Genomic DNA, 22524 nt, shown 5'->3' on the forward strand with positions numbered 1-22524 from the left:
GATACATTACTTTTAATGACAGTTTTGGAAATATTAGGGAATAATTTAATGACCAGAGTTTTCTATGTACACACTTAAATTCTGCTCAGTTATACTAATAATGGCTATAAACTGTAAGTGTGATCACTATCATTCTTATCACTAAATACATTTGTTGGCCAAAAGGTGTGGTAATCCTGCATAAAGGACAGTAAGAAGAAGAACGACAAAGCAGGTCAACATTGGCCGATTTTTATTTTCCAATATGCTCATTCATCTGTTGCCCTGTGACATCTATTTGTTTAACAAGAACTTACCAGAACCAAAAGAACCTTAAATACAACATGTATTCCAAGAACAAATCAACAAACATTCGTTTGGTCAGTTAATAAAGGTGGGTTGGGATAGGATAAGGGTGATCGAAGAACTTGGGTGAAGTGGGGGTGGAAGTGCATTTGAAGTTACTTCTGGGCAGGCATGAGGTCATCAATGGACTGGCCTTTCTCCAGCTGTTTCTCCATTTCAATCAGCAATCTGACTCCATCCACTACCATCTGCATTAGCTCCACCTCAGAGAAGCCCAGCCGGTCAGCGTTCGAGATGTCAAAAACACCACCCACAGCAGCAGTGTCCACACCACCTTGTGAACAGGAAGACCGTTGAATTGCATCCACAATATCCAAATGTCAAATATTACATATACACCGTAAAGGTGCTTTACCTGTTCCACGTTTCTGCAGTCTCAGTCTCTTCAGAACATCTTCAAACTTGTTGTTCTTGCTGAGATTGGGCAGTTTGACATGTACTCCAGCACGTAGGCCTGTACCGAGGTTGGATGGGCAGGTGAGGATGTAACCCAAGTGCTCATTCCACATGAACTGGTGTTTCTTGTTTTTAAACAGCTCCTCAATCTGCAACAAGCAATCGGTTCGTATTTCTTGTCTCTTTACTTCTAAGATGCTCAGAATGTTAATGAATACCGAAATGCCATTGTTAATAATTCAATGCTTTATCATACACTGATACTAAATTTAAAGGTACTTTAATAAGGGGATCTGAATTTTAAAACATCAAATCTGCTGTGTTGAGATTTAAAAGACAAATCTAGCATCACAGTGGTGTAATACCTTGGTAAGACCTGTGCAGAAGCGGTTGAAGACCTCTCTCATGTTACCACCCTTCTGCATGGAGATGACACGGAGGTGGTCTTCCTCATTCACCCACACAAGAAAAGTCTTGTTATCATTGTGCCTGAAGACAAAGAGAAAGTGAGGAAATGTAAATGTCCCAGTATATAGATATGTTACAGTAAATAACATTTGCTCTTCCGATCACTAGGAAAATTCTCGTTTCCAGTTCTGACTAAAGGTCCTCATCTAAACTCTAGATAAATTGGTATTGGGGGAATTTTAAGTTTCATCAAATTATGTTTGGAGAATAATATAAAACAAATCATTTGTTTTAATTAAATCAGGAATAAACCAAACACAAACTAGATACCTTCTCTCTGAAAAAATTAAGCCAAGAAGCACAAGCAGAGCATTAAGGATGATTGAGAACACTGACCAGATGCCCCTGGCGTCCGGCCAATCACGGCCCATCCCTGAGGCCAACAGCAGGGGAGACACAGGCTTGTCAAACAGGAAATGGTCATCGATGAGCTGTTGCTGCTCAGCCTCTGTCATGTTCTTCAGGGCGTAGTATTTCCCTTTGAGATCCCCAGTCAGAGCTCCCAAAGCTATGGTGTAGATAACGTGTGTAAATCCTTTTTAAATAAATTATTCTTTCAATTCTCCACCTTGGCAATGTTTTTGAATGTGTCTCTTGGTACAGCGGATGATGACACTCATCTCCACTAGAGGGAGCCACATGAACAGGTGTATATTACAGGCAGAAGTTCTCATGTTTGCTCATGTCAGTGTCATACCTTCCACAGAGAGATTCTCAATAGCTCTCCTCTCTCCGCGACTGCAGTGGGGCGGCAGGCAGAAACCGCGGATGCTCCTGCCCGTTCGGACCCGAGAGCTCAGCACGTAATTGGAGTCTAGGTCATCACCACCCTGCAAGGACAAAAAGGTGTCTTGTAAACAAAAAACAATCACAACAACACCCAACTAACATATAATAAAACTCCAAACAGGCCTTTGACTTCACACCTTGAGGTTATTTGGGTTGAGGTCGGTCTTGTGTTTATCTGATGGCTTGTATCCTCCGTGCCTTTCCTGAATGACGGGGTCCAGCAGCTCTTTGAACACCGCATAGGTCTCCTCATCCCCAGCCACGCAGCCCACGGTCATAATGAAGGGGTGACCTGAGATTGAAAACAAGCGTGCGTGGACAAATAAGGGTCCGTGCATGGTGCACAAACCAACAGTGTATCTATTAAATCCATTGAGTGCTTTATCAACTATACCAGGACAGTTTAACCCCTGACCCTGACAGAATGCGTGTTCTTTTACCAGGATTATCTACACCGGTCTGAATGACTTTATCTATGGTAAAGCCACTAGGTGTAGAGCGCTTACGAAGACGCTTGTACATGTCCAGAGTCAGGACTTTGGCCATGTGGTTGCAGTGCATGCTGAAGTCTGGATACTCTTCTTCAGCTGACAGAGTTTTTCGTTTAGATTTGCTAAATGAATAATACAACAACACATGCATATAATAATACCACTCTATAATTTTGCCTCGCATCATAAGGAAAGAATGCTTTGCTCACGTGCATTACACATACAGTACAGCAAGTATGCTCTTATCTGTACAGTATTTATTTTCAGAGTCAGCAGGGTCACTGTCAAAGGCACAATGATATAAAAAACATTATGGTTTTGCATTAGAGATTATAAAGTCCACCGCAGGTGATCTTTACCTGGGTTATCTATCCCGGTCTGGATGACATCATCCACCGTAAATCCACTGGGCGTCTGTTTGGAGCGCAACTTCTCATATATGGCCGGAGTAAGCACTTTGGCCATATGGTTGTTGTGTTTGCTGAGGTCTGGGTATTCCTGCTCTGTCGAGTATTTCATCTTTAGCTGGTTGTGGCTGTTTCCGAAAGGCATTGCTGCTGTTTCCTGAGCGCGGCGGGAAAGTAACTGCGCACAGTCAATCCAAGAAGCGCTTCAACACTATCTCCTATCCTGACGCGTTAATAAAACTGGCAAAGACTTGGTTTTCCGTTGAAATGTGGATAAACGGGAAAAGTTGGGTGTACAATTTCATCAGCAATTGTTAAAACCCGTAAAAATTCTTCTTGCTCAAGTTTCCGGATAAAAAAAACTCTTGAACCGCAAGAGTTGAGGGCGGAGATGCGCAGTGTTTCCACACACGTAAGCCACGCGCTTGGGGGTGAAGTGATGCAAACTCGTCGGATGTTTTATGTTGCTCTCCTTGCGTGTGATATTATGTCTACAAATTATATTTTTAACTTACTTGATATGTTCAAAAATACGGTTTCGATTTTCTGACAGGGGCGTCTACAAAGACAGGACCGCTCTGCTTTCCATGCGTCAAATGCACTTTATACAGCCTTGCAATAAAAACCAAGTCTTTACCGACATAAATGCGTATTCACAATCATTTGGCGCAGTTTTTAAAGTAGTTAATTTAGCTTATTTTTCAGATACTATTTTAAATTACATATCACTTAAATAGCTTTTTATACGGTGGTGAACTTGATGAGCCCTTACCGTGGGTGGTTGACTACTTCTAAGGGAAGATTGAGCTGAAACAAAGATCCCTATTTTCCAGGTAGGTGAATGAACTCTCCAGCGACACTGCTCTCTCCAGGACTAGATTATGATAGAGCGTTTATTTTATAGTACGTGAACGCCTCTCCCATTGGCTGCTATTTGTAGTCCATTCGTTCAATTGGAAGAACGTGGCATTGTAGTCCTTGTCATTAGGACATTGGCTGTTCTCAAGGAATAATTTCAAGACATTTGTCCTTAGCAAGGACAATGTCCTTAGTGTTTTATAGACAACATTTTCATATGCAAGTTATTAAAAGTTTGAAAAGCTAAAACACTTGTTGATTTACATTTTAATGTTAATTTACTTAACCATCTATTAAACGTATCCTAGTAAATCTATACTCGAACTTAAATACATATTTTGTGCATAACGACAAGTTTTTTACGCAAGTTACTGCCCTTTTAAAAACATTATTACATCATTTTCCTGGGACGGAAACATGAAGCGTAAAGTCGATGTTTTGCGACAACCGTAGACTTGTAAGTACAGAGCAACAACCACACATGTCGTGGCATATTGCTTGAGTCGATCCTCATGCAGTGAAGATCTGCTACTGAGAGCATCTCAATGTTCATGCGGCTTTCCAAGCGAGTAGCTACACACGTGTTGTACTGTCTTACAGCTCCAAAATATAAAACTATTGTCTACAGACTCAAGGTAAGTAACTTAAAGTCACGTTTTGTTTTAACGTGGGGTATAACGATGTAGGTTTAGATCTGTTGTATGTGTCTCGCATGTTTCTTTGAATGCATGATTGCTATAACGTTACCCACTGAAAGTAACACTGAATGATGCATTGGTTGGTCTCGTGTTATTTCATATTCGGTGTGGTCCACCGAAAACAAACCGCTGACGTAAACGACGTTTTCTCATCAAAATAGGTTTGCTTTGAATCCATGTGATTCAGTGCTGTCATACATTACATATACGAGAAACTGTTATAAAAATGTTGTATATTAAAATGTGTATTTTCTAATATATCTCGTTTGTTTTGTACGTAATTTCTGATAAAAGCATCTACGTAACCTAACTGTAGAGACGAGTTTTAGTGAATATCAATAATGATTCGGAGTGGACCGGCCCAAACAGTAATTGTATGAAGAATATTTGTTTTAAAAAAGTCAATATTTGTGTAAAAACAGTACTTTTCAAAGTAAGGCTTTATGGGAAAAAGAAATTTACGTTCATTGAACAGCGCATTCAGCCAATCCATTCTTCCATGTCACAAGCCTGCATCAGTGACCGTGACCTTGCTGAGTCTGATACATGAAATAACCTAAAAATATTCACACGTATACATTCACATGTTGTTATAAACTTTCATAAATATGTTATTAACTTACTGCTGGCCCATTGGACTGGTTTCTGAACAGTTTAAGGAGTACTGAGAGGAAGTCCAGACGCAGCTGATGCGAGTCTTGACGGCTTGTGATGGAAACCGTTAGAAACGTTATTTCAATTTAATTTAAACGAATACTTGATGCTTGCAGAACATCCGCCTACGTACAGGAACGTGCACGCGTTCATAATGCTGTACGTACATGTAGGCTACATATAGTTGTACAATTAATATGATTATAAAAACTTTATTTTTTGTCTGCTGTAATAATACTATAATGGCTGTAAATGTCCATTGATTTATTATTTTATGAGAGTAATTTGTTTACATGTCCATCCAGCAGCATTAAGACATCCAAGTCTGAACTCTTGAATCTGACAGCCACTTGTACCTCATGAGTTTTATGGAATACTCCGAGTTCATCCAAGAAGGGGACGTTGTCATCATCTTTCTGGGTCATGACTCCATGATGCCTGTCAAAGTTCAGTCTGGGGCTCAGACGCAGACCCGCTATGGGGTCATCCGCCATTCCAGTGATCTGATTGGGCAACGATTTGGTTCCAAGGTGACATGCAGTAAGGGTGGATGGGTTTACGTGCTACACCCTACACCAGAGCTGTGGACTGTAAACCTTCCCCACCGAACACAGATCCTCTACACCACAGACATAGCCAATATCACACTGATGCTGGAGCTCAAACCGGGCTCTGTCGTCTGTGAGTCAGGTAAGACATTTGTGAAGGAGACTTGCCTTGCTTTTTAGTGCATCTCAAATGTCAGGCAGCTAATCTCAGAGGTCTTCTCAATTAAGGACATTCTTAGTACTCAAAATATGCTGGTGTAGGTTTGGTAACATCTGCCTGTTTAAAAAGGCCCTGCATAGTGCCTGACCTAGGGGGGTGTACAAAGTCGGTCCTGGAAGTTTCTAGTCTGCCTAGCGAGACCTTGATTAGCTGTTTCGGGTGTGTTTGATTAGGGTTGAAGCTAAACTCTGCAGGACACCGGCCCTCCAGGACCAACTTTGGACACCCCTGGCCTGACCGGTCGACAAACCACTAACCCTAAACCTATCTGTTCATCCCTTAAAGACTGGTCAGCCTGTCAGGATCCCTAAAGAACAAATGAAAATTCTTATGTTTTTATGAAATATTGCAGTGTTTAGTACTGTAAAAAATATTTTTCTTAGCCTTTCATTTTTTTATTAATTTTCCCTCATATTCTTTAATCAGAATAATGAAGTAGAGTCATCGTCGCTTTCTGTTCACGGGGACTTTTTTTTCAAATTTGAGAATTTATATGTGCTTGAATCTACTTAGAAAATTTTCTATTTCCCTCTGCTGCTTACTGTGATATACTGCCTTGTTTTTAGTATACATTTTTTACAAATATAATTTACAAATCAAATCTATCATGACTATCATGATTTTTTCTTGGATCTCCTTTTGTTAGTTGGAAATCTGAAGATCTGAAGTGAAAACCTAAAATCTTAATGACATTGACAGTAAGGGCCCTCTCAAGATATTTCGAGTTTTATGGTTATGACAACAAATGACTTTTTTATTATAATCAAATCTTAGACCAAATTTTAATAGATTAAATACCAAGTTTTTTTCCAGCCTCATTATAACAAACAAGATTTACATTGTCTAGTCATATTTATTTGAAGTCCCAATCAAATAAATTGTTGTGTGCGTGTGTGCGTGCGTGTGTGTGAGAGCGTGAGTGTGTGTGTGAGTGTGTGTGTGTGAGAGAGAGTGTGTGTGTGTATGTGAGAGAGAGAGAGAAATAAATGGTATTTTAATATATTTTTTAAATATATCCTGTAATCCAAATACCGGCCACATAAGTTCTGATGTTATTGCTTTCCTGAAAGTCATCGAGGTGTATAAACATACCTATCAGACTTTTTTAGCATTTAGAGGTGATTGGGGTTGCAGTGTTTAGAGTAGACAAAGACATCTTGATAGAGGGACATTGTTTTGAGTTTGGGTGTGTCAAATCATTGGGCCTCTCATTTGTCCTGAACGAATCCTTTAAACAGAATTAATTGAGTGTGCACAACATTCAGATCTCCATCTACACATTCCTCTAAATTCTTTGAGCTGCATGTATGTGCATTTAACTCCAAGGTATCAGTGCAGTTTACAGAAATTTGTGATTTATATTGCAATTTGCAGCTTTGGCCCATGTGGTATTAGATGTTGTTTTTTTATATAGGAAGGATACTATCAGTTGGAGCATTTGATGATATATTTATACTCCTGTTTTCCCCCTTTCTGAGCCTCTGGTGCTTACGTCAATCTCACTAATCTAGTATCTACTGTATCTGAATGCAAAGCTTTAGACCAAACACTGATCTTTATTGCAGCAGATGAGTCCCTGAAGAGGAAGATAGGACATTAACAGCATACACGCACATGCATCGCATAATGTAAATGTTCATGTGCAAGTCTGTGATCACGTACACATCATTCATTTATTTACATATAAGCAGTCTTGTTGTAACACAAAAGCTTGAAAAAAGTCAAATGTGCACATGTGTGTTTGTGTTGCAGGTACAGGCAGCGGCTCTCTGTCTCATGCTATTCTGCGGACCATCGCTCCCACCGGCCACCTGCACACGGTCGAGTTCCACGCTCAGCGGGCCGAGAAGGCCATCGAGGAGTTCAGGGAGCACAAGGTGTCTCACCTGGTTACCGTTAGAAACCAGGATGTGTGCAAGGAGGGCTTTGGCGTCACGGGTGTAGCCGATGCCGTCTTTTTAGACATCCCGTCTCCATGGGAGGCAATCCCACATGCCAAGAGGGCCATGAAACGCAAGGGTGAGCGCGCATAGCTGTGAAATAACTAGAACAACATTGTCTTGTTGATGCTTAATGTAGTGTGTTATCAGTCACTACGACTACAATAGGATGTAAATTCTACCAGAATTATTGAGATGTTATGTGACATTTTGCGATGATCTATAATATAAATGTGAACCTTTACAGTTTTTGTTACTGTTTTTAGATCGCACGGCATGCACATCCTTAGAAAAAATACTAAAATGTTAACTTCATGGTACTACATCACTTTTTAATACTTTTTAATATAATTATGGTATAGAACAGGGCTTCTCAGCCTTTTTGACTCCAAGGCCCACTACTGTATTCAATAATATTCAAAGGCCCCCTTTCTGAGAATACAATGATTTCACTGTGGTACAGGAAAAAAACATTTTACAACTATTCATAAAAGGTTTCAATGATGAGAAGCATTCATTTTACATTTAAGGGATAATTCACCCAATTAAAAATTACAATTTTGTGATCATTTATTCACCCTATTGTCATTTCAAACCCGCAGAACACAAAAGAAAATATTTTGAAGAAAATTGATAACCGAACAGCTTCAGCAACCATTGACTTGTATTATATGGACACAAAACCAATGCAAGTGAATGGGTGCTGGCGTTATTTGGTTACCAGCATTCTTCAAAATATTTTATTTTGTGTTATGCAAAAGAAAGTCATACAGGTTTTAAATGACAAAAGTGTGCGTAAATTATGACAGAACTTTCATTTCTGGGTGAACCAACTCTTTAAAGTGATGGTCTGAAATTTCAGTGGCAAGTGCTATTGCAAAATTAATGACTTTACTCAAACAGGTTTTGCAAATACTACCATTTACACAGACCCATTCATCTCTATAATGCCATCTGTGTTTGTTTGTGTGCACAAATGACATCAGCAACAATAATTCATGAGCACTATGATCGCCTACAGTATTTTGATTAGCATTCTAAAGTCGTGAGTGTATTTGTTTTGTCTGTTTAGTTTGTTTTTATTGAGCGACCAAGTTAGAATGTTTCATTTCAAAAGAAACATGACTGCTTGGCAGTAAGCTGTTTCCATGGAAACTGCTGCCCAGTTTGCCCCGCTGGACAGGTCCAGACTAGTCGGCAGCCCAGAAAGGGGTCAGAGGTCTTCAAGTCCAAGAGTTATTCTCATATATCTATTGTGTCCTGGCAGAGAAACTTTCATAAGAATGTGTAGCACTTGACTTTCATATTCACACACTGCTTATACAGTGCCTTGCAAAAGTATTCATCCCTCTTTATTTTATTCACATTTTGTTATGTTGCAGCCTTATCTTAAACTACTTTGAATTAAACATTTTTTACATAAATTTACACTCCAGACACAATACTGACAAAACAAAACAAAACGGTTTGTGACAAATTTGCATAAGTATTCATACCCTTTTCTGGGACACTTGAAATGTAGCTCAGAAGCATTAGTTTTGCTTGTTGATGTTTCTACACTTCGAGTGGAGTTGACCTGTGCCAAATTCAATTCAATAAGTATGATTTGGAGCTGCACATACCTCTCTATAAAAGGTGCAACAGCTGAAAATGCATATCAAAGTAAAAACCAAGACATGAGGTCAAAAGAACTGCCAGTAGAGCTTTGAGACAGGATTGTATCAAGACACAGATCTGGGGAAGACTTCTGAAAAACAATCTGCTGTATTGAAGGCTTACAGAAGCATGTAGCCTCCATTTATCCTCAATGAAAGAGGTTTGGAACCACCAGATCTCATACTTGAGCTGACCTCCTGTCCAAACTGAGCCATCGATGGAGAAGGGTCTTGGTTAGAGCGGTGACCAAGAAGCTGATGATTACTCTGGTTGAGCTCCATGATCTTATATGGAGAAACTTACAGAAGGACAAACATCACTGCAACACTCCACCAATCTGGGCTTAGTGGCCAGACTCAAGCCTTTGCTCCGTGAAGACACATGGAAACTTGAAATATGCAAAAACATACTTCAACGAATCTTTCAAACTGTCAGAAACAAGATTCTCTGGTCTGATGAATCTCAGTTTCATGCTTCATGTGTGGAGAAGACCAAGCACTGCTCAACACCTGTACAATACCATCTCAACAGTAAAGTGTAGTGGAAACAGCATCATGATGTGGGGGTGTTTTTCAGCCGCAGGGGCTGGGGCATTTGTCAGAGTAGAAGAAAAGCTCAACGGCACAAAATACAGAGATAATGATGATGAAAACCTAGCCCAGAACTTTCAGAACCTCGGACAGGGCAGAAGGTTCATTCTCCAGCATAACAATGATCCTAAGCACACAGCTAAAACAATGCAAGTGTGGCTTATGGACAACTCTATGTCCTTGAGTGGCCCAGCTAGTGCTTGGGCTTGAACCCAACTGAACATCTCTGTAAAAACCTGAAAATGTCTGTCTACTGATGATCTCCATCCAACCTGACAGAGTTTGAGAGGATCTGAGGAGAAGAATGGCAGAAAATTGCCAAACGCAGATGTGTAAAGCTTGTCACATCATACCCAAAAAGATTTGAGTCTGTAAAGGTGCTTTAACCTGAGTTAAGGGTATGAATACTTATGCAATGTAATAAATTTAATAAATTTGCAAAGCTGTCACAAATCTGTTTTTTGTTTTGTCGTTATTGTGCATGGAGTGTAGATTAATGAAAAAAATGTTTTTAAAGTAGATTAAGATAAGGCAGCAGCACAAAATGAAGGGGGATGAATACTTCTGCAAGGCACTGTATGTGTACCCAATATCGTCGCTGTCGAGCGGTATCCTCGCATCTCCAAATTCATTATTTTTCAGGAAATTAAAAAACTGCATATTTTTTGAGTTATTGAACATTGTATCGTTAAAGTTGGTATTATACCTTATATTGCTATCATATACTGTTGTGTACCAACATTAACACAACATTTCCCCAAAACCATGTTTAATCGGAGATACAAGGTTTATGACTTGAGAGCAGGGAGATACGAGATTACGCTGTCATTGATAAGAATGGTACGGACACAGACGTCGCTGCTGCCAGCAGTGTTCATCAAAGTCTGCGGTCGCGTTGAGCCTTTTGACAAGAGACGAGTCTTTAAGAGGTAATGAAAGCTAATGATTGTGGTTACATACAGTACATCTTCCTAAACTCTATTTTAAACGTTAGAGCTATGAGTGATGCAATACCAAAATAAAACGTTAAACAGGCTGTCTAATATAGGCAGAAATTAATCTGCACGCAAATAAAGTCGGCGGTCGCGTTGAGCCTCTTGACAAGAGAAAAGGCTTCAATAGTTAACCAAAGCTAACGACTGTGGTTACATACATCTTCCTAAACTCTATTTTAAAGGTTTAAGAACTATAAGTGATGTAATACAAAAAACGATGAGCTGTCTAGGCTGTCTAATAGGCGGAAATTAGCCGAATCTGCTCGCAAACTTACCTTCGTGGCTCACGAGCTTCCTTCTGCACAGAAGCATTACAGCTATCGATTTTTAACAAAACAGACTTACTCAAATGTATCTAACCTAACTATTTTCACTTGTTATTGTCTAAAAAACTTTCAATCAGGAGACGTAATGCCGAGAGGCTCCCGCGGAGTGAAGAAGAGGTGGAGTTACGAGACTTCTCAGACAGTTGAAGTGTCCAATGGAGTTAAGAGATTTGCTCTCAAGCTATTTTCAACACTTTAGATCAGTTAATAATTTGTAAAAATAACAGACCCACATGGGGACTGACCAATAGTATCGATTTGTGAAAAAATATGAAATTGACCAAATTTGGACATAGGAGGTTTCCGCCCGACAGCGACGATATATTCAATGTTTATGTCATGTTTGTATATTCATTTTGTTTTTCTTTTGCCACATCCTCTCATGGACAGAAAACCATGCGCATCATCTGCTCATACAGTATAACTGCAGTTGCCTGCGCTATTGATTAACATAGAAGCAGTCATAGTGCGCATGCCTCAAACACATCCATGTGACTTATATTCAAGCGTGCATGAGCCATAATAGCAGGAAAACAAAGCACACCCTGGGCTTATAAGATCAAAGAGGATCACAGGGAGGCAGTCTCTTCCTCTTGTGCCAGTGGAATTTCTTCAGTGCTGTCCACCCCCCCCACCTTTCCAGTCACTTACAGTCTGATTTGTGTTATGGTCAGTTTGTGACCATAAAGGGTCAGACTGTGAGGCTCCGTATACTTCTCTCGTTCTGTCTATCTTGATAAATCGACTCTCTTGTGAGTTACTTGTCAGCGAGTTTTCAGTGCACAAAGCTCTGTCCATGAAAGCTTTGGATAACTCCAAGCATATTGTCCTTGACTGTGACCATTCTCACAACATTGATGTTGTAGATAACATGACTGTGCTGCAGCAACTTCTCATCTTGATTTCATCTACTCTCTTTTCTGGAATTCCTCTCATTTTTGGTCCATCTTGTTTTACCGCTCAGAGAATCCCAGAGCTTGGCACGGCTCTTCTCTTTCCCAGGCCTGTGTTGTCGGGAGACATGTTGAGCCTGGTTGCCAGGAGACATGAGGTCTCTGTTTATGACTCTGTTTTTATGGAAAGACCTTATTCGTCAATGGAATAAAAACTTTTCTCTCCCTCTCACCATGTGTGTGGCTTCACATAACGAGCAATCCCACAATGCATTCTGACAGATTTTAAAACCGAGCCTGTGGGATATTTCTATTCTTTGTATGATGGCAAACCAGTTTTGAGACAGTGTCTTTGGGCACCTGAAGCATCAGAAACGCAGTACTTTGAAGAATAAGGTCGTGCTGAATTCAGTGCACCTCATTGCTTCATATTTTGGTTCTGTTTTTAGATTCAATCCAATCAAGATTCCTAAATATACTTGTCTCCTCGATGCACCCTGTCTATCTTCTTTCTATGGTCTGTTGTGGCTATTCTTGTCAGTGTTTGTAATACCACCTTTAGTCTTCAATTTCAACTAATTCAAGTCAACTATTTCTCTCAATTTGTGTTAGTGGTGAAAGAAGGAGAGTTCAAAACACGGTTTCAAACTCTCAGCCGCCTTTATTTATCCATTTAACATTAAGTCAGGAATATGCGAACATGAGCGCATTGCCTGCACTCTGATCCTTTACAGCATGCTGAGTTAGTGCTTTACAGCGATCGAGCAAGCATATGTTTAAAGTGTATGTAATTCACTTCCTGAATGTCATCTCCGCAGACGCGTCTGGCGTCTCTAAACACACTAAGCTCAGCAGATTCTTGCTGAACTTTGGCTTGTATGATTACACTCTTATTTAACTTGCAGTAGGTGTTTAATATTTTATTGTTTAGTTATTTTATTGTAAAGTGGTAATCGTGTGCTTGTTGTCATGGATAAATTAAATGGATTAAAGGGATATTTCAGGCAAGAAACAAAATTTCCCGAAGTTTTACTCACCCTCAAGGCACGCTAACTGAATTTGACCTTCTTCTTGAGAATAATCAGAATCAGAAAGAGCTTTATTGCCAAGTATGTTTGCACATACAAGGAATTTGTTTTGGTGACAGGAGCACCCAGAACACAGAAACAGCAACAACAGTACACAGAGACCATAACACAATAGAATACAGTACACAATGATTTAAATAAGGGCCTATGGGTATAAAAAATTAAGAAATACAATACAATAAACATAAAATAAAGATATAGAGAGTAAAGCTATGTATGTATGTAAATATGTACAAGTAAAAAATAAGAATAGACTATTGTAGTACAAGGTATGTGCTATATACTGCAGAATGAATGAAATATAATTTACAGAAAAAGTTGTATAAAAATAGTGTATTATCTGGAGGATATAATTAATATTGCACTTAATTATTATTGCACAGAGTTATTAATTGCAAGGTGTGTAAAAACATTTAACTGTTTAAGAGGTAGATGGCCTGAGGGAAGAAGCTGTTTTTGTGTCTGGTTGTTTTGGTGCTCAGTGCTCTGTAGCGCCGACCAGACGGCAGCAGTGTGAAGAGATGATGGCTTGGATGTGAGAGGTCCAGGGTGATTTTCTGAGCCCTTTTCCTCACTCTGGATGTATACAGTTCTTGGAGGGTGGGCAGGGGGAGCACCAATGATCTTCTCAGCAGTCCGAACCGTCCTCTGTAGTCTTCTGATGTCTGACTTTGTGGCTGAGCCAAACCAGACAGAAATGGATGAGTGATAAAACTGTTTTAATAGAGTTTGTGGTAGGTTGAACTTCTTCAGGTGATGTAAGAAGTACAACCTTTGCTGGGCTTTTTTAGCAATGGAGCCAATGTGATTGTCCCACTTCAGGTTCTGAGAGATGGTGGTGCCCAGGAACCTGAATGACTCCACTGCTGCCACAGTGCTGTTCATGATGGTGAGAGGGGGGAGTGCAGGGGGGTTTCTCCTGAAGTCCACAATCATCTCCACTGTTTTGAGCGTGTTCAGCTACAAGTTGTTATGACTGCACCAGACCTCCTGTCTGTGCGCAGACTCATCACCATCCTGTATGAGGCCAATGAGTGTGGTGTCGTCTGCGAACTTCAGAAGTCTGACAGAAGGGTCCTGGGCAGTGCAGTCATTAGTGTACAGGGAGAAGAGCAGTGGGGAGAGAACGCACCCCTGGGGGGCGCCAGTGCTGATTGTGCAGGTGCTGGATGTGAGTTTCCCCATTCTCACTAACTGCTGCCTGTCTGTCAGAAAGCTGGTGATCCACTGACAGATAGAGCCAGGAACAGATAGCTGGGTTAACTTTGTCTGGAGCAGTGATGGGATGATGGTGTTGAAAGCGGAGCTGAAGTCCATAAACAGGATCCTCACATAGGTCCCTGGTCTATCCAGATGTTTCAGGACAAAATGCAGCCCCATGTTAACTGCATCCTCAACAGACCTGTTTGCTCTGTAGGCAAACTGCAGGGGGTCCAGTAAGGGTTCTGTGATGTCCTTCAGATAAGCCAGTACGAGTCTCTCGAATGACTTCATGACCACAGATGTCATTCAGTCCTGTGGTTTTGGGTTTCTTTGGGATGGGGATTATGGTGGAGTGCTTGAAACAGGAAGGAACTGTGCACAGCTCCAGTGATCTGTTGAAGATCTGTGAGAAGATGAAGGCCAGTTGAATAGCACAGCTTTTAAGACAGGCTGGGGAGATACCATCTGGGCCTGGTGCTTTTCTTGTCTTTTGTTTCCTAAAGACTCTGCACACATCCTCTTCACTGATCTGAAGTGCAGGAGGTGGGGTGACTGAAGGTGATAGGTGTTGTGTAGAGAGAATGTCAGAGTTGGTGTAAGGTGTAAAGTTAGCATTTTCAAATCTGCAGTAAAAGTCATTCAGATCATTGACCAGGTGTTGATTGCCTGCAAAATTGGGGGATGGTGGCTTGTAGTTGGTGATGTCTTTAAGGCGTTTCCACACAGACGCAGGATCGTTGGCTGAAAACCGGTTTTCCAACATTTTAGAGTAGTTTCTCTTAGCCACTCTGATCACCTTTGTCAATGTGTTCCTAGCCTGATTGTACAAGACTTTGTCCCCTTTTCTGTAGGCATCCTCCTTGGCTTGGCGAATCTGTCTGAGTTTTGCTGAGAACTTCAATTCAATTTTATTTATATAGCGCTTTTCACAATGTGCATTGTTCCAAAGCAGCTTTACAGGAGCAAATAAGAAAAACACAGAAAGGTAAAACACAGCGCAGTGCATGGTGTTTGTAGACAAAGCAAGATCATTATAATAAATAATATCTAATAAATAAATGAATAAATAAATAAATGCAGTCTCCCGGTGAGCAAGCCAACACTGCACTGCTAAATCATGGTTTATCATTGTTGTATTTTAAGGAAGTCCTGGTAGGAATGCACAAATCCTCACAGAAACTGATGTATGATGTTACAGTCTCTGTGAGCTCGTCCAGATCGCTGGTAGCAGCTTCAAAAACACTGCAATCGGTGCACTCGAAACAGGCTTGTAAGGCCCGCTCTGTTTCGTTAGTCCATCTTTTAACAGTCCTTACCATAGGTTTGGCAGCTTTTAGTTTCTGCCTGTAGGCTGGGATAAGGTGAACCAGGCAGTGATCAGACAGTCCTAAAGCTGCTCTAGGGACAGAGCGATATGCATTCTTTATTGTGGTGTAGCAATGATCCAAAATATTTTTGTATTTTGGCAGCTCGAGTGTAAGTTTTGCCTGATTAAAGTCGCCAAGAATAATAATAACACAGTCCGGATGTTGTTGCTCAGTGTCCGTGATGTGATTGGCGAGCTGTTGTAACGCCACGCTCACGTGCGCTTGCGGTGGAATGTAAACACACACGAGAATGAACGAGGAAAACTCTCGCGGCGAGTAAAAGGGCTTACAGTTAATGAAGAGTGCTTCTAGGTCGAGACAGCACATCTTCTTCATCACTGTTGTATCTGTACACCACTTTTCATTGATGTAGATTCTGATGTTGATTCTGTGTCGCGGTCTGCTCTGAACAGCTGGTAGCCGGGCAGATGTAGCGCGCTGTCCGGGATGAAGTCATTTAGCCACATTTCCACGAAACACAAAACAGCAGAGTTTGAAAAATCCTTATTTGTCCGGTAGAGTAGAAGAACTTCGTCCGTTTTGTTTGGCAGAGAGCGCAGATTCGCCAGATGTATGCTAGGCAGCGCAGTTTTAAAGCCGCGCTTTCTGAGCCTGATTAGCACGCCGGCTCGCTTCCCACGCTTGCGCGTCCTGGAGCGCTATGTTAGCGCCGCTGCGCCTCCTACTACGATATTAAGTAAAACGTCAGAATAATCAAAAACCGGTAAAAGATCAGATGGTGTGCACTGCTGAATGTTCATCTCTTGTGAAACTGATTGTATGGGAAAAACATAAAACAGGACAAACTAACAAAAACACTAAAACAACTGGAGAGCTCCACACCAAGGCAGCCATCTGCGGCGCCATCTTGGAAATATAATGCAGTCGGAGTTATAATACCACGTATCATTTTACTTCCAGTCGGTAGAATGGGAGTGAATGGGGGGCAATTTTTGAAGCTCCAAAAAGTGCATCCATCGATCAAAGAACAACAAAGGTCTTCTGAAGCAAATCGATGCATTTGTTTAAAAGAAATATCCATATTGAAAATGCTGTTAACGATGTCTATCTTCCGTTGTCCCTTTGCTGAACCAGAGGCTTGTTTTTCCGGCAAATTACATAAGTTCCGGTGACGAACACTGCATTTTTCATTTTGTTCCAATAGGATACAGTCTCCTGTTTGCTCAGTTGATTCATATTTTGTTTTAACGGTCACGGAAAAGCCCATCAAAAGCCTTGGACGGTGGTACACAACAGACCTTAAATATGCCAAACAGGTGGAACAACTCAGGCAAGAGACAGCCAGTGGACTCAAGAAAATCAATAATACAGCTCTTCATGGGAAGCTAAAACTCTGGTGCTTCCAATTAGGCTTGTTGCCAAGCCTGATGTGGCCAATTTCAATGTATGAGCTCACGGTGTCTCACACCAACAACCTGGAGATATTGGCGAGTACACAAGTGAGGAAATGGCTTGGGCTACCAAGATGCCTTAGCAACATAGGACTGTACGGGAATGGAGCTCTCTCTCTTCCCATTTCAAGCCTTGTGGAGGAATATGAATGCACCAAAACAAGGTTAGAGATGATGCTCAAAGAATCGTGTGATCCCTGTGTAAGAGATGCTGCTCCAACAGTAGCGACAGGGAGGAAATGGAACCCAACAACAGCGTTTGGAGATGCAAAGGCAGCCCTCAGACACAAGGACATCGTGGGACAAGGAGGTTCAGCGTCAAGAGGAAGCAAGTAGATGTGTCAGAGCGGTCTCTCAAGCCCAGCAAGGCCATTGGATGAGGTGGGAAGGCATTGAACGGTGCAAAATCACTTGGAGTGAGCTGTGGAGTATGGAAACATACAGACTAAGTTTTATCATAAGAGCTACATATGATGTGCTGCCCTCACCAACAAATCTGCAGGTTTGGTATGGACAGGATCCAGCCTGCCACCTATGTGCAGCTCCAGCAAACCTCAAACATATTCTTGTGGGTTGTAAGAAGAGCTTGACACAGGGGAGATACACATGGCGCCACAATCAAGTACTAAAGTGCTTGGCTGCAGCAGTAGAGACCAAGAGAGTGGCAGCAAATGCCATCCCTCAAAACGCCAAGGCTAACTCGCTAAAAAGGCAACCCTTTATTCAGGAGGGGCAGAAACCGCGGGCCAAGCCATTAATCCCAGATTCAGGTCTGCTGAGTATAGCCAAGGATTGGGAAATGCGAGTTGATTTAAACCACAGACTTACTTTCCCCTTGGAAATCGCAGCGATCAACCTGCGGCCGGACATGGTTCTGTGGTCCAGCTCCAGTAGGACAGTCCTCATAGTTGAGTTGACTGTACCTTGGGAAGAGGCCATTAACGAAGCATTTGAAAGAAAGAATCTCCGGTATGCCAATTTGGCAGCGGAGGCTAAAGATCGGGGATGGACAGCGAAAGTGTTCCCAGTGGAAGTGGGCTGCAGGGGCTTTGTTTCCAATTCCAATACAAGGCTGCTTAAGAATGTGGGGATCAGAGAACAGGACCAACAGACGGTAGTCAAAGAACTTGCCACTGTCGCTGAGAGAAGCAGCCACTGGCTATGGGTGAAACGGAAGGACGCAATATGGGCCGCCAAGTGACCACGTAATAAAATGGTGTGTGTGTTGTATTGTTATGCCATACGGAACCGGGGGCACTGAGCTTGCATTAACGGAGCCAGTGGGGCTATAACAGCCTTAGCCAACAGGTTGCCGCGTATGGTTGCATTGATTTTGGTAATGTGTTGTAATGGTATGCCATACGGGACCAGGGGCACTGAGCGCGCATTAACAGTTTGGGTAGTCGTGGCCTAATGGTTAGAGAGTCGGACTTGTGACCAGAACATTGCCTGTTCGATTCTCCGGGCCGGCGGGTAACGACTGTGGTGCCTTTGAGCTGCAATAATAGCTGCTCACTGCTTCTGGTATGTGTTCACGACTTGCAGTGCGTGAGTTCACTACTCACTGGACGGGTTAAATGCAGAGGTCACCATAGCTGACAAATAGGTCACTCTCAGAGGTCAGGTCCAGTGGAGGATAATCAAGAACTGACAAATGTTGCAGAAAGAAGAAGCCAATGGCTATGGTTTAGGCGGATGGACACAGCATGGGCTGCCAGATGACCATGTAACAATGCGACACACACCCAGGTCTGATCAACCTGCGGTGGGCCTCCCTTGGCTGAGGGTGTCTTGTGATTAAAGGGCCGAAACACCCAATGAGGCTAAGGTGCACAACTGACGATGTGTCGAATTGATGGGAACCATACAAAGGGCATTATCAGCAGCACCTCACCAAAAGGCATCTTTCACTCAGGATAATGTGATGAAATTGGGACACACAACTCATGAGATGTCGATGATAATAGCAAGGAAAGGTAAGTATGCTATGTATTTCTATAATCAATTATCCCCCAAACACAGAGGATGCCTACCCGACGAACCAGTGAAACCTCGGACCTCCTTTCCTCTATTCATATTTTTGACTGCTTCCCCCTGCATAAGGCGTGGGAAATGTCCTATTGGGCAATTCAACTGTGCTGAAATAGTGAGATTATAACACCTAGTCTTATTAAGCAAATCTGATCAGATAGACATGTACATAAACAATTATGGAAACATTTACTGACTAAAGTCCCTGATGTGCATAAAAAGGACATGTTGACCAGCAACTGGATTGTTGTTTTGGTTACTATAAATTGCTTTAGCCACAAATGTTTTGTGTGATATTCCAATATTGCTTATTAAATTCCATTGATGTCCTTCCAAATGTCCAAATTGACTGTTTTCAGGAAATGGTAAAAACACTGCACTTTTTAAATGATTAAATACAGTGTTGTCAAAGTTGACAAGTACTTTTTAATACTTTATTGGTCACATATTTGCAAAACCCAGTGACAAACATAAAGGGTGACTAATAATAATGATTTATGGCAAAAGAAAAGAAGAAATATGGAGAGACAAGGTTCAGAAGGACATCAATGATTTGCACTTGATCCAAACTCCATTCATAACGCCAAGCCACATGAGTTGAGTTCTTCATGTGTGTAGCACAAATGTTAGGGGTTACTGCTTTGTTTAAAAGTAAAAGCGATTGTAAAAGTGTTGTTTTTCTGTGTTTTCAGGAGGACGTCTGTGTTCCTTCTCGCCGTGTATAGAGCAGGTCCAGAGGACTTGCGAGGCATTATTGGACCATGGTTTTGAGGAGATCTGCACGTTGGAGGTTCTGCTACGGGTGCATGATGTTCGTACTGTCACTCTATCCCTGCCAGACTTTGGCCCAGAAGAGGGCTCGACAGACAGCACCCAGAAGGAGGAGGTCCCAAACACTGGAAATGCCTCTGTGGTCTGCAAAACTGCCACACCTCCAAGAGAAATGGCAGGGCACACTGGATACCTCACTTTTGCTACCAAACCACGGGACTAAAGGGTTAGATCCAAACAGGTCACTTCAGGATTTAATTTTGAGTTCTTATTGGAGACACTTGTAAACTGCTGGGGTTTAAGAGTATGAGAACTACAGTCTATGTGACTGTTTTGAATAAATTAATTTCTCAACACATATTTTACCATATTGTTTAAAAACTCTAGTGCAATACAGCATCTTCTTTTTCATCATTAGTATGTTTAATTCTTCAAAGAACAGGGGACTGTACATTATTTGTTCTGAACGTGCAAATTTTGTTTTATCACAATAAATGAAAACCATTGGAAAACAATACCACTTGGGTTTTCATCTCTATGCATCCACTACGCAAATATCTGACCTCTAAAAGGACACAAGATTGTGGAAATGTACTGTGTGCTCAGTATGACGTCTGTCGACTTGTCTTGATAACATTTGTGCTTGTGTAGCGTGTATGAAATTATGAAAGTTTTGTTGGTTTGATTCTGAGGTCATTCATGTGCTACACAAGCTATCAACATTACCTTGATTTCAGACATCTAATGGTTTGAATTCAAGGTTGTTACTGGCTGTTCTGTGTTTGTGTGTGTTATGTTTTTACTTGTGGAATGTGAGATACAGAAGAATAGAACTAGATGTGCCAATATATCATAAAGGGTGTATCTGCGAGTCGATGCTTGGAGCTGTTTTCGTATCCCCCACCCCCCGATCCACAGTTATGATTCGTGATTCCATAAAAGGCTGCTTTCCATAAAGTGCTCTCATGCTTTTACAAATATTATTTGCTCTTTAGTCTTTAATCCATCATACAAGACAATATAGGCTAAAGAATGCAATCATACTACTTATAAAGTATTGTGCATTACATACTCATAACATATAATTCAGACTATAAAGTATATAACAAAATCGAATGTGGAAGTGTTTTCATGTGTTTTTTGCATGATTATTACATTGCATGTTTATTTTATCAAGTCACTTCCATATATAATTTCTTATTTTTTGCCATAATGTCATGACCTAATGTTCAATTGAAAGTTGATATGAACATTTTTGGTTGATAATTGCTGATAAAAATGACATACTGTGCACTGCATGCAATTCTGAACTCAGCCACAGTCTACACTCTGTAAGAGCTCTGTATTTTGTTATTCCCCTAAATGTGCTGTTACTGAAAGGAATTGTGGTTATGCAATGTTTCAACTTGTGTAAAGAAGTCACTCGTGTGATGATTTATTGCATCCATATGTGGGGTGGAGAGTTGATGCTGTAACTGTAGCTCAGTTTGTATTAGCATTGTGTTAGCAGCACACAAGGTCATGGGTTCGGTTTCAAAGGAACACACATACTGATAAAATATGTTCCTTTTATGCACTGTAAGTTGCTTTGTATAAAAGCGTATTCCAAATGCATAAATGTAACGCTGGGTCTGGGTGGCATGTGTTATTTTCAAGACATCTGTTTCCTGTTAACGTACCATATACAGTAAGAATGAGAACACACCTCTTCAGGGCTGTGTCTAAACAAGAGCACAATCCTTTGGAATAGCAGCTTTTAGCCCCTACAAATCCTCACACACGACTTTAATCTGTTTGTTGGCACGACTTTGGGTTCATGTTCTCAAACACAATGCAGGTACTGATGTGGTGGGTTGTCAGCTTGACATATGGGTGCAATGGTAGAGCAAAGTGCAGAAAATTTTAAGGAATGTACAGACATTATAATATAATTTTTGATCAATCCTAAAGCACACACAAAATAAAAATCAAATCTAGTATAATTTTTCCGAATTGTAGTTTATGTACTTGGCATTAATCTTTTTGCTAATTGAATAAAAGTAACTCATCCTTTACTATTGTTGGTTCAAAATTAGGGCAATTCCGTGAAAAATCAACCTTACTATGAAAAAAGTCAAAGTTTACACATGGTTTTTACTGTACTAACAGCACAGATATCAACATTTGGTGGTTCAAATACCCATGTCAAGTTTTTAAAGCATTTGTTTTATTTTATGCATGATTGTTCATAGTCAGATAAGTACCATTTTCAGGATGGTCACATCCATAACGGTACATATTCCTCATAAATGGACACATGGAAATTAAAATAAAACAAATATTTTATGTTCTGTGAAGAGGCATCCCTTATTTATAATTGCTTCAGGTTTGTGCATTTT

The 22524-nt window shown here is 40.9% G+C and overlaps 2 protein-coding genes across 3 annotated transcripts; one reads left to right on the forward strand and one right to left on the reverse strand.

Moving 5' to 3' along the window:
* Window positions 1–215: 215 nt before the first annotated feature.
* ckba (creatine kinase, brain a) lies at window positions 216–3785 on the reverse strand. Its single transcript, XM_057342929.1, has 8 exons — window positions 3669–3785; window positions 2849–3053; window positions 2136–2290; window positions 1907–2039; window positions 1546–1717; window positions 1107–1230; window positions 701–890; window positions 216–619 (listed from the first exon to the last, which is right to left on the reverse strand). Exons 2-8 carry the CDS (start codon window positions 3039–3041, stop codon window positions 441–443), a joined length of 1146 nt encoding a protein of 381 aa, XP_057198912.1. The 5' UTR covers window positions 3042–3053; window positions 3669–3785; the 3' UTR covers window positions 216–440.
* A 135-nt stretch (window positions 3786–3920) lies between these two features.
* On the forward strand, window positions 3921–22187 carry trmt61a (tRNA methyltransferase 61A). 2 transcript variants are annotated; one of them, XM_057342930.1, is made up of 4 exons: window positions 3921–4389; window positions 5412–5796; window positions 7627–7893; window positions 20068–22187. In XM_057342930.1, exons 2-4 carry the CDS (start codon window positions 5466–5468, stop codon window positions 20367–20369), a joined length of 900 nt encoding a protein of 299 aa, XP_057198913.1. In that variant the 5' UTR covers window positions 3921–4389; window positions 5412–5465; the 3' UTR covers window positions 20370–22187. The 2 variants fall into 2 exon arrangements, with proteins under 2 accessions (XP_057198913.1, XP_057198914.1); XM_057342931.1 differs by having other exon boundaries at window positions 5415–5796; window positions 20068–22186.
* The last annotated feature ends 337 nt before the right edge of the window (window positions 22188–22524 follow it).

This window comes from Triplophysa rosa, linkage group LG9 (genome assembly GCF_024868665.1).
Source record: "Triplophysa rosa linkage group LG9, Trosa_1v2, whole genome shotgun sequence".
NCBI lineage: Eukaryota > Metazoa > Chordata > Actinopteri > Cypriniformes > Nemacheilidae > Triplophysa > Triplophysa rosa.